General features: G+C 44.2%; 1 protein-coding gene across 1 annotated transcript in view; it reads right to left on the minus strand.

Moving 5' to 3' along the window:
* HMCN1 (hemicentin 1) overlaps positions 1 to 12,285 on the minus strand; it is a 325,809-nt gene that overhangs the window by 236,825 nt on the left and 76,699 nt on the right. The window contains exons 6-9 of the mRNA XM_079980967.1: positions 11,845 to 11,951; positions 2,645 to 2,765; positions 2,037 to 2,300; positions 1,466 to 1,610 (exon numbers count right to left, since the gene is read on the minus strand). Coding sequence (XP_079837093.1) covers positions 1,466 to 1,610; positions 2,037 to 2,300; positions 2,645 to 2,765; positions 11,845 to 11,951 — 637 coding nt within the window. The remainder of the gene's footprint in view (positions 1 to 1,465; positions 1,611 to 2,036; positions 2,301 to 2,644; positions 2,766 to 11,844; positions 11,952 to 12,285) is intronic.

Genomic DNA, 12,285 nt, shown 5'->3' on the forward strand with positions numbered 1-12,285 from the left:
TCTAGCGGTTTTTTCGTCTTGCGAAGCAAGCCCATTGACGGTTTAGCGGATTAGCGCTATTAGCGGTTTAGCAGCTTTGAGCGGCTTTTAGCAGCTTTTAGCGGCTTATCGGCTTAGCGGATAAGCGGCTTAGCGGCTTAGCAAAAGGGGGGGAAAGGGGAAAAAACCCGCAGGAACTCGCAAGACATTTTTGTCTTGCAAAGCAAGCCCATAGGAAATTTGTTTTGCGAAGCACCTCCAAAACGGAAAACTCTTTCGTCTAGCGAGTTTTCCGTATTGCGAGGCATTCGTCTTCCGGGGCACCACTGTACTACACAAACAGGTTTTCATTCCTGCTATTCTTCTGTTTGATTGCCCTCCTCTGCACATGTTCCAGCTTGTCAATATCCTTCTTAAATTGTGGTGCCCAGAACTGGACACAGTACTGCAGGTGTGGTCTGACCAAGGCAGAATAAAGTGGTACTATTACATTTCTTCATCTGGACACTAGACTTCTGTTGATGCAGCCTAGAATAGAATTAGCTTTTTTTTTGCTGCTACATCACACTGTTGACTCATGTTCAGCTTGTGGTCTACTAAGACCCCTAGATCCTTTTCGCATGTACTACTGGCAACCAAGGCATCCCCCATCTTGTGTTTGTGCAGCTTGTTATTATTGCTGCCTAAGTTGGTGCTGTGGGTTAAACCACAGAGCCTAGGACTTGCCGATCAGAAGGTCGGCAGTTCGAATCCCCGCAACGGGGTGAGCTCCCGTTGTTTGGTCCCTGCTCCTGCCAACCTAGCAGTTCGAAAGCACGTCAAAGTGCAAGTAGATAAATAGGTATCGCTCCAGCGGGAAGGTAAACAGCATTTCCGTGCACTGCTATGGTTCGCCAGAAGCGGCTTAGTCATGCTGGCCACATGACCCGGAAGCTGTACACCGGCTCCCTCGGTCAATAAAGCCAGATGAGCGCCGCAACCCCAGAATCAGTCATGACTGGACCTAATGGTCAGGGGTCCCATTACCTTTTAAGTTATAGAATCTTATGTTTGTCCCTACTGAAATTCAATCATCACCCTATTGAAATTTCAATCACCATCACCACCATCACTGTTACTCAAAGCACACACTAGCTTTTAAAGAAATATATTACCCCATAGGTTTTCAAAATGTCTACTGTAGGGTCCCTCTGTGTCAACTTTTAAATGCCTGCTGAAAATCCTTCTGCTCCAACAAGTGTATACATCCCCCCTCAGTGGTCTATTGATGTTTGGTTTTAATTTCACTCTGCTTTTAATTTGTTTTTAACTTTTAGGATTTCATGGTTGGTTTTATGTTTTTATATTGTTGTAAAACCACTGTGATATATCTTTATAACAGGGTGGTATATAAATATTTTATTATTGTTGTTGTTGTTATAAATAATGACTTTTCTTTGGATGAAACCCCGTTGTTGCGCAACGAAATTGAGAAATGGCTGCTTACTTGAAAAACCGTTCCATTCCCAGCTTGATCCCATTTTTGCTAAAATACACAGTAAATGGTATGAGGCTGGCTACATGGCAAGGAATGTGACCTGGCTGCAGGTAGTATCCTGGGGTTTTCTTGGGCATGCTTACTTTGGGAGCATCTAGAACAAAAGCAAAAAAATTAAAATTACAATTCTTGCAAATCTAACAGACAACAGCAGATCATGGGGTGGGGGTTGGGGCAGAACGCAGCTCTTTGGGGCTGGGGGGGGAACCCGGACTTCCCCCACAGCCCCGAGAAGCTCTGGGAGAATAATCCCCCCCCCTTGATTTCCCCCTCTAAAAACTAGGTGCGTCTTGTCGTCCGGTGCGTCCTATAGAGCGAAAAATACGGTACTCTCACCTGTTGAGGGCATTGCTACTCCCCACCTTAAAATGACTGCTAAAACAGCAATTTTGTGTGTCATGGGGACTGGGTGTGTGGAAGGGCTTTGGACAACCTCGCCCCACCCCAAATCATCCCCTAAATAGAGAAAGATGATTCAAACAGGGAACAAAACTTTTTTAAAATATATATATATAATTACCAGGAATAATGTTAGAAAACGAAACACTTGAGACTCTCTGGAAAAGGTAATCGTCTTTGTCATAACCAGTTATTTTAAGGAAAAAGGCTTCGTTCGGTGGAATAAACTCAGAAATGTTCCAGATTCCATAAGGTTTCCTGTCAGGGAAATATTTCACCGGAAGGGTCTTCAGAAGTTCTCCAGTGATGCTTAGCAATTCTAGTCGGTCCACTCTAGCAGGAATATGGATCCCCGTGGTATTTAGCAGAATGTAGGTAGCTATCCCTATTGACAAAATGCAAATAAAAACATTCCAATATTGTTAGCATTTACTCAGTCGTATTGATTTTTTGAAGGGGATTTATCGGCCGCCCTTCACTAGATCCCAGGGCAGCGTACAGCAGCTAGAGAGCAAATACCTTGGCTACATACAAAATACAATCAGAAACAGCATAACAACCTTTGGGGGGGGGGACAAGGACCAAGCACATATTAGCAGAAGTCAGCATCATTTAGGGGCTGAGTGCTTTACACAAGTGGGGGAGAGGCAGGGAGGATATTGTTTAATTATCCCTTAGACAGGAGACGACTCCGAAAAGGTAAATAGGATCCAAATGTGAACTACTAACCTTGCACTGGTCTGCTGGAAGTCATCTTGAAATCTAACGTTGGACTTGTAGAAAACCCAGCCCGGAAGTCAATAGTACTGAGACCGGTGATACGAACAGAATGCCGCCCGCTACTTGATGTCTGAGAAAATATTGCAAAACATTTCATTGTGATCAGCATGTGAAGTTTTTCAGTCCCCAAGAGCTGGTATTCGTTGAATCTGTTTTGTGTTAGGGCTGCGATCCTACTGTGCAATCCATGTCTCCGTGAAATAATGGAGACAATTTCTGTGTTAACAAGGTGAGCGCAGGACTGCAAGAAACATACACGAAAAGTAAAAGACTAAAGACTATCGGGAATTCAAAGTGTGTTGGTTACCAGGGCCTGACCAGCAGCTCCTCAACATGATGCTGCTTATGGTACCAAACACACACACACACACACACACAGAGAGAGAGAGAGAGAGAGAGAGAGAGCTGTGACCATGAAGTACAGTGGTGCCTCGCAAGACGAAAAGAATCCGTTCCGCGAGTCTCTTCGTCTAGCGGTTTTTTCGTCTTGCGAAGCAAGCCCATTGACGGCTTACCGGCTTAGCGCTATTAGCGGCCTAGCGGCTTTTAGTGGCTTTTAGCGGCTTAGCGGCTTAGCGGATAAGCGGCTTAGCGGCTTAGAAAAAGGGGGGGAGGGGGAAAAACCCACAGGAACTCGCAAGACACTTTCGTCTTGCGAAGCAAGCCCACAGGAAATTCGTTTTGCGAAGCACCTCCAAAACGGAAAACTCTTTCGTCTAGCGAGTTTTCCGTCTTACGAGGCATTCGTCTTGCAGGGCACCACTGTGGTTTTTCTGCTGCTGCTGCTGCAGCCCAGTGACAGCAGCAAAACCACTTATCGCCCTCCCAAGATCAGCTTTTATTTGCAACGGCCAAAATGCAATGCCCCAGCCTATAGATCTATGAAATCTATAGATTTTATAGTTCTATACATATCATAGGCTTATAGCTTGGTTTTTTGTTTTGTTTTAGATCTACAGGCCGGTGGTCTCACACCGTAGATGGGAGCAAAAATTGATTCCCATTCAAAAGGAGCTGCCCAGGGGCTCGGTGAAAAGGATGGGCAGTGGTGACATAGCTGCATCGGGCTGGTGAGGGGCTAAGCTCCTAGTCCCTTCAGCCAGCGCCTGACCTGGCCAACTGTTTGTGGGTAAAGTTTAAGCACACAATACGATACGATAATCTTTATTGTCATTGTCCGATACAGAACAATGAAATTGAAAAAAAAATCTATAAGACATTCAAAACCAACAAGCCTGCTATCCCAGCTATCCCAACTTGGTTAGCCCCCTAAAAACTCTGAAACCCCGTTTTGAAATACAATATACTCCCATAGAGACTCCTTACACTGCGTTTAAAACCAAAATCACATTTGGGTAGAAAGTGTTTCTCAGGCGGCTAGTCCTAGTCTTTATAACCCTGTACCTTCTTCCAGAAGGCAGAAGCTGAAAGAGATCATCTCTGCAGCTTTCTTAGGGCACCTCGAAGCATAGATTTGATCCAAGGTGGGAAGAGTGCACCCAATTATTCTCTCCGCAGTCTTTACAACCCTGGACAGCATTGGTTTTTCCCTGACCGTGCAGCTCCCAAACCACACACACAGACCATAAGTTAATACACTCTCAACAGTACAATGGTAAAATGCCATCAACAGGTCCTTTGAGAGATTGTTTTTCCAGAGGATTCTAAGCAAATATAACCTCTGCTGTGCTCTCTTCATCAGGTCTTTGCTGTTTTCTCCCCAGGTTAGGTCATCTCGCAACTCCATTCCCAGAAATCGAAACACCGAGACCTGTTCCACGCACTTCCCCTCAATAATAAGTGGCTGAATATTCAATTTACATTTCCTAAAGTCCACAGTAATCTCTTTGGTTTTCTTTAAGTTGAGGAATAAGTTGTTTTTCCTACACCACTCCCCCAACTGCTCAACTTCCTTCCTATAAGGGAGTAGGGGGAAAGTCACACGTCTTGGCCTTGTTGTAAACAAAAATTGCCCTTTTCCATTATGGGGTATCCAAGAGCCCATATAGAGTCCTTACATAGGTTCCCTATTGGTAGGAGAAGATAACAGAGGCCAACCAGAGAATATTGAGAAGCAAAGCAGCTAGTAAGCTTGATCTTTATTGAACTGTTGCAACAGGGTGCTCCCCTCACCCGCAGGAAAGGAGGAGGACCCCGAAACAACAGTGCACAAGGCCTTATATAGACATTTTTAATTCCCTGCCCTGGAACTCCAGACCACCCCTCCATATATCATACATCACAGAAGGGGTGTAACCCAAGACCACCACCCCGATACATCATACCTACATCACAGGAAAGGGGGTCTACAGCAGAAATCTGAGTGTGTTGTTTATCTCATCTGACAGGTTACCTGTTAATGCTCACTTGATTGGATACCCTGGGGAGCCTGGCCAGTCTTTTGTAATGATAAATTCTTAGTTCCTGAGCCAGGTCACAGGCTCACACCCTATTCAAACAGACATACCTTTAAGACAGGATTTGTGAAGGAAAAGACAATGGGGCAGCTTTTCCACTTTGACCTTGCAGAGAAAACATTTGCTCAGTTTAGGAATCAAAATGGCTTCAGGTCGGTCTTCCTGTGCTGATCTATGTACGTGCGGTTATGAACATTACCATATATCTAAGACCTCAAAATTCCTATCACAGCCTGCTTCTCACATCATGCTGAGGCAAACAAGAGCTTAGCACATATATTGCAAGCTCCCAGGTGGGAGATCACAACCACTCCTCTCACGTTGTTTTGGTGCTGAATTATGCTGAACTAAACCATGGCTTGGCTTAGCAAAGCTTGGTTGACCATGTGTGGATAGTCTGGAGAGAGCTGAACCACAAGGCTGGGTTCGTACAGCACTTGAAACGGAGCCACAGCTCAGCTCAGCATGGCTCAGCAGCAAAACAAACAGGGAGGTGCAGAACAGACACAATCTCCTACCAAGGAGCCGGATTACTTGCACACTCATGCTAAGTCATGGTTTGGCTTAGCATGACTTATAAACCAGGCCATCCACTAACTGCAAGAGAAGGGCTCCTGGCTATACTAGGATTAATTTTGAAGCCTCAAATGATCTAGTCCTAACATGCGGAAGAAGCCCTGATCACTGTATTATTAAATCACATCAAGTTAGAAAAAGAAATTAATATGTTCAGTTGTTTTGTCTAGCAGAAACAATGCTCAGCAAATATTAAAAGAAACAGTTGTTTTCCATAAAACTACTGCTTAGGCAAGTCACTCCCTCTAGGCACCCTGACAAATCAGTCTGTCTTTATTGGAAAGGCCATATTTATTTCTATTGCTTAGCCTTTCACCTCCGTAAAATCACCACCCAGAGGGTTTTCTGGCATAGACCAGCTGCTGTCAAGATCAATGGATTAAAGAACATTATTTCTTTTCTTTTCTTTTTTTTAAGAGAGTGCCAAAAAGACTCCTGTTATCATGTGATAATTAGCTGTTAAGTGTTAGTTGGGCAAATGCAGCAGTGACAACAGATCCCTTTTTACAGTTTTATACAACATCTGCATAGGAAATTTATAATGGGATTAAACGTTTTAAGTAAATTTCCTTTTCTTCTTCATCACTTGATTTCAGAGCTTTAATGCAAACTTAACAGGGGAATTAACGTGCTCTGTGTAATTGCTGGGATCCCAAAGAGCTACACAAGTTTTTCCACGTGCCTGGTAGGGTGGGGTGTGTGGGGACTTTTAACCTTCATTTTCTAAAAGCCACTTTTGAAACAGGGAGTCCTCTCAAAAGCAGTTTGTGATACAAAGCTGAGGAGGGGAAGTATGGTCTGCAGTTTGAATGGCAATATTGAAAACTCACTAGGCATTCCCAAGTGCTTGAATCCTGGCCAATACTCCTATGTTACCAACTTAAGCATCCCTAGTACAGGGTAGCAGTAGGAGATAGAAATTAGCAGAACCTTTGAGATGGTAAACGACACTGTGCTACCTAAAATGGGAGACCTCATATTAAATGCAGCTCTAATTATGGTTTTCTTGGCAGGGATACTAGAGTGGCTTGCCGGTTCCTGCTCCGGGTGCTGGAGGAGACTCTTGAGAGTCCCATGGACTGCAAGAAGATCAAACCTCTCCATTCTGAAGGAAATCAGCCCTGAGTGCTCACTGGAAGGACAGATTGTGAAGCTGAGACTCCAATACTTCGGCCACCTTATGAGGAGAGAAGACTCCCTGGAAAAGACCCTGATGTTGGGAAAGATGGAGAGCACAAGGAGAAGGGGACGACAGAGGACGAGATGGTTGGACAGTGTTCTCAAAGCTACCAGCATGAGTTTGACCAAACTGCGGGAGGCAGTGGAAGACAGGAGTGCCTGGTGTGCTCTGGTCCATGGGGTCACGAAGAGTCGGACACGACTAAATGACTAAACAACAACAACAATTATGGTTTGTTGATGTCACACCAAACCACAGTTGAGCTTCTTTTAAACCACGGGTTGTGTGGTGACGGAATTGAGGCAATGTTGAAACATTTGAGCTATTCTGACCTCATGTGTGCAATGTTAGGTTACCTTACCTCATGCTAATTTTGGTTTAGCATGAACTTGATTGCAACAGACAAGAGAATTTAAAACTATATCCATTCAGATTTCTATCCACAAGGCCTGAAAACGCTGGTCAGCATTTTTACGAATAAGCAACACTCACCCACCCCTTATAATGAAAGAAAAACTCTTTCAATTAATGTACAAGAAGCAATTAAAGTCATAGGAATTTTATTCTTCCAAAAATTAAATTAAAAGGTCTCGTATACACTGGATTTCATGCATTTTTGGTAATATATGAAACCACAGTCTGGCTTGGTGTGCTGTTTAGTTTTAAGAAAGTATTATATTTTGTTTATAAGTTACTATAGCTACAGGTGGCTTTATATTTTGTGGAGGCTTCAAAGGGTGTAACTCATTAAGCTGGGTTGATTCTGTCTTGTATTATCGTGACTTTTCACTTAATCGGCTGAAATTTGCTTGGGAAGCTGTGCGTGAATACCAACAATCACTATCACAGTCACCTTCTGAATAAATACAACATTCAGCAGAGAACTCTCTTATTCACAATGGTTGCAATCCTGCACACAGTTACAACTGCATCACTCTCGCTCAAATCAGTGGGAGATTTAGTCACATTACTATGTGTGGGACTGTAGCCAATAACTGCAAATACTTCCTGTTGATTTCAGATTCAATTCTTTCCCCCCACTTTTCTTTCTATCCTTAAACAAACGGTCCATTTAAACCTGACTGGCCTGAAGGTTTCTTCCAACAAGAAGACAGTCAGGCCTTTCTGTTTTGCTTTGTGTGCCCTTTGAGCTCATATGCAATTGCATCTTTTCCCTGTTGGTGGCAAGCAAAAAATATAAATATAAAAGGATAATTCCTTGATGCCAAAATCCAGGTCTCGGGCAAGAAATCCTTGGTGAAAGAACCCCAGCAGAGATTTAAAATCACAAAACATGCATCCAAGTAGTTTGATAAATCTTTAAAATATGCCCTTGTGAGTTTCTTCCAAAACTTCCTTCTTCCCTTAGCATAGTAAAAAGACCACACATTTGGTAAGTTAAAAAATGGTTTACTTGCAAACTCTTCAAAGGTCAGGTTCATGTGCTGTTCCATACATCAGTCAGAAAGCACAGGCAGTAAAACCTGGCTTTGTTACAGTGGTGAAAGTTATAGGAACTCAGTATTGACTCATGAGAATCATGCGGTCTGAGCTTAGAGTAACAAACTTAGCATGCGAAAAGGTTTTAGTTGGTTGTTGCATCTTAGCTACATGGTTCTCACATCTCATTCTTCTGTTCCTATACCAATAATTTAGGAATTTCACTAAGTCAAGCTTTACTGCTTGTGTGACTTTCTGAAGCACAGGAATCAGACCTTTGGAAAGTTTGTCATCTTGGCTGTGAGTCCTGGAAGACCTGTTCCTTGTCTTGCAGGCCTTTTTCCACCTGGCCTGTTACCCTGACTGACTCCAGCTACAGGGTCAGTGATACCAGCTACAGTGAGGCTGCTGTACAGACTCACTATTCTCCATCCCAGGGTTCCTGAGGTCAACAGCTGGAGTGCAGCTAGCAGAGGGTACCAATGCTCTCTTAAATCATCCCAAGCTTTTGAATAACTATTGCCAAGTCCCCATCTCTTCATGCTGATTTTATACAGATTACAAGTCTGATTTATCTTGCTCTCCTCTTTCTTTCTTTTTGGAGCCGATGTAGAATCAGTGTCTTCCTAACTATGATTAACTGGCTGATAGTGGGTTGTGAGATCATGAGATTCCTCTCCTTTCCATGCCAAATTCTCCCTTCCAGGAAACACTCCTCTGTTGTCCTGAGACAGATGGATGCCAGCACAGTAATTTCCTGCCTCTAAAAAAGTAAAGGTAAAGGATTCCTGGCCGGTTAAGTCCAGTCAAAGGCAACTATGGGGTTGCAGTGAATATCTCGCTTTCAGACCAAGGGAGCCAGAGTTTGACCACAGACAGCTTTCCGGGTCATGTGGCCAGCAGGACTAAACTGCTTCTGGCGCAAAAGAACACCGTGACAGAAACCAGAGCGCACGGAAATGCTGTTTACCTTTCCGCCACAGCAGTACCTAAGAAGAAGAAGAAGAAGAAGAGTTTGGATTTGATATCCCGCCTTTCACTCCCTTTAAGGAGTCTCAAAGCGGCTAACATTCTCCTTTCCCTTCCTCCCCCACAACAAACACTCTGTGAGGTGAGTGGGGCTGAGAGACTTCAGAGAAGTGTGACTAGCCCAAGGTCACCCAGCAGCTGCATGTGGAGGAGCGGGGAAGCGAACCCAGTTCCCCAGATTACGAGACTACCGCTCTTAACCACTACACCACACTGGCTCTCTCTACCTATTTATCTACTTGCACTGGCTTTTGAACTGCTAGGTCGGCAGGAACTGGGACAGAGCAACGGGAGCTCACCCCATCGCGGGGATTCAAACCACTGACCTTCCAATTGGCAAGCCCAAGAGGCTCAGTGGTTTAGACCACAGCACCACCCACATCCCTACTGCCATCTTACAACCCTCCCAGGTAAGAGCGTGGATCCACTTTCACCTTGATGCTCAGCAGAGGCCTGCCGATTACAACCCATCACACTATCTGACCTTAACTAGGATTCTAAATCTGCTACATACGAGGAACCAGGTTAGACTTAACTGTGTTTAGTGCTGGTGCTGACATCTGGCCACAGTTAAGGTGGGAGGGCAGGATATGCAAACATGCAGCCCATATTTGTCTTCCAGATGTAGGGCAGGGACAGCAAATCCTCAGCAACCTGGCTGCCCATCTGTGCTGCATTTTCACTTACTCCAGAGAAGCTCAATTTCCCCCCTTGGGGGATGTTAGAAGGCCTAGCTCACCAACAGAATCATAGAATCATAGAATCATAGAGTTGGAAGAGACCACAAGGGCCATCGAGTCCAACCCCCTGCCAAGCAGGAAACACCATCAGAGCACTCCTGACATATGGTTGTCATGCCTCTGCTTAAAGACCTCCAAAGAAGGAGACTCCACCACACTCCTTGGCAGCAAATTCCACTGTCAAACAGCTCTTACTGTCAGGAAGTTCTTCCTAATGTTTAGGTGGAATCTTCTTTCTTGTAGTTTGGAACCATTGCTCCGTGTCCGCTTCTCTGGAGCAGCAGAAAACAACCTTTCTCCCTCCTCTATGTGACATCCTTTTATATATTTGAACATGGCTATCATATCACCCCTTAACCTCCTCTTCTCCAGGCTAAACATGCCCAGCTCCCTTAGCTGTTCCTCATAAGGCATCGTTTCCAGGCCTTTGACCATTTTGGTTGCCCTCCTCTGGACACGTTCCAGTTTGTCAGTGTCCTTCTTGAACTGTGGTGCCCAGAACCGGACACAGTACTCCAGGTGAGGTCTGACCAGAGCAGAATACAGTGGCACTATTACTTCCCTTGATCTAGATGCTATACTCCTCTAAGAAGCCTCTAAGTAATTATAGCTTAGAAGAGTTGGCTTGGGAAGCTGTGCAATCCTAAGAGCACAAGGCAGCAATGGCGTGTGGAATAATTCTGTCATGCTTGTACCTCCCTTTTGGAACCTCGGCACTAGCCACAACTATCATCTGGAGAGGACTTCCTGCTGTTCAGAAGTACACAGCAGAAGACATCACATTTGCAAGCTATACAAGGATTTGTTTCATATGCACATCAACAACATTTCTTCTGCTTCCTCGGGGTGGTGACAGGCCACACTTACGCTTCCATCCCCATTCCCAAAGAAGCTACAAGGCACAGAATCAAAATTCCCACCCTAGGGCTTCATTTCCTTAAATTTAATCTCCTTTTTTCCTTGCCAGACATGCGAGTGTCTAAGGAAACACTCGTGACAGCTTTGATCCCAAGCACTGTGGGGGTTTTTTAGCCCCTTTCTGCAAAGAAAGCAGCCAACTGAGGGCTGGCTACTACTCTTTAGAGCCCGGCCATCTTGACTTAAGCTGTGCAAAGGTTCAAAAATAAGAAGAAACCAATCCTACATGCTAGAGCAGGCATAGGCAACCTCAGCCCTCCAGATGTTTGGGGACTACAACTCCCATGATGGTCACAGCATTTCCAAAACGAGGGGTTAAATGTCCTCACATTACTGTTATAAAAATTCTAAGGGCTCAAATATAAAACAAAATGTTTTTAAGTGCACAAGGTAAGAACACATACGTAAGTATATAAACCACACGTCTGAAATTTACAGGAGAGTAATGCTGACACCATCTTGACTCATGATGACCCCAAGTATTTCCTCAGCAGAAGGAAATACCTTGGTGACCTGGATTCAAGAACTAAGGTATGTATCATCTCAAAGGAATGGACATACTGGCCAGGTAAGATCTTCCTTGCTTTCACTGGATCCTGGCTCCACTCAATTTTCTCTTACCAATAATGGACTTAGGGGGACACTGAATCCCCAAAACCAACAGTTATGAAGAGCCAATTTTAGCATAAGGCCCCAAACCATGGTGGAAGAGAAGAGGACTTCATCCAAACTTATAAGGATTGTGTGTGATCAAATGTTACTGCAGGAACTCTGTTAACACAGCTTTTGTATTAAAAAATGCATCATGCATGAAGGAAATTGACCGCATCTTTTCTACAGGAAAATCACCTTAATTGTCCACGTTCCAGGCGCTGGTTCTTTTATGTTCACTACCGTTGCAGAATTTTCAATATTCAGCAACTCATTCAAGCCAGATCCTTTCTTTATGGGCTTACCTACAACACAGGCAAATAAGGAATAAGCATTTTATTTTTTAAGTCACCTCAGCAATGCTCAGACTTAACTCCTTGCCCCCCCCCCCCCCATCCACATGCCTTGAAAACCTGGTACTTAATAGCGTGAGATTCTTGTCAATGATCAGTGCAGAGATATTCAGTACACCACAAGCCAAACCAATCTGGCTATTTTGGCTTTCCCCCAGTTTTCTAAACATTCTTGCAAAAACCGGAATCAGCACAAAAGCTGATTCTGTCAACTCTTATAGGTTTCACATTGAACCATCTTGCATTAGACTAAATTCCTACAAATCGGGGAATCCCAAAAAAATGA

Source organism: Podarcis cretensis, assembly GCF_951804945.1.
Source record: "Podarcis cretensis genome assembly, chromosome: 6".
Taxonomy (NCBI): Eukaryota; Metazoa; Chordata; class Lepidosauria; order Squamata; family Lacertidae; genus Podarcis; species Podarcis cretensis.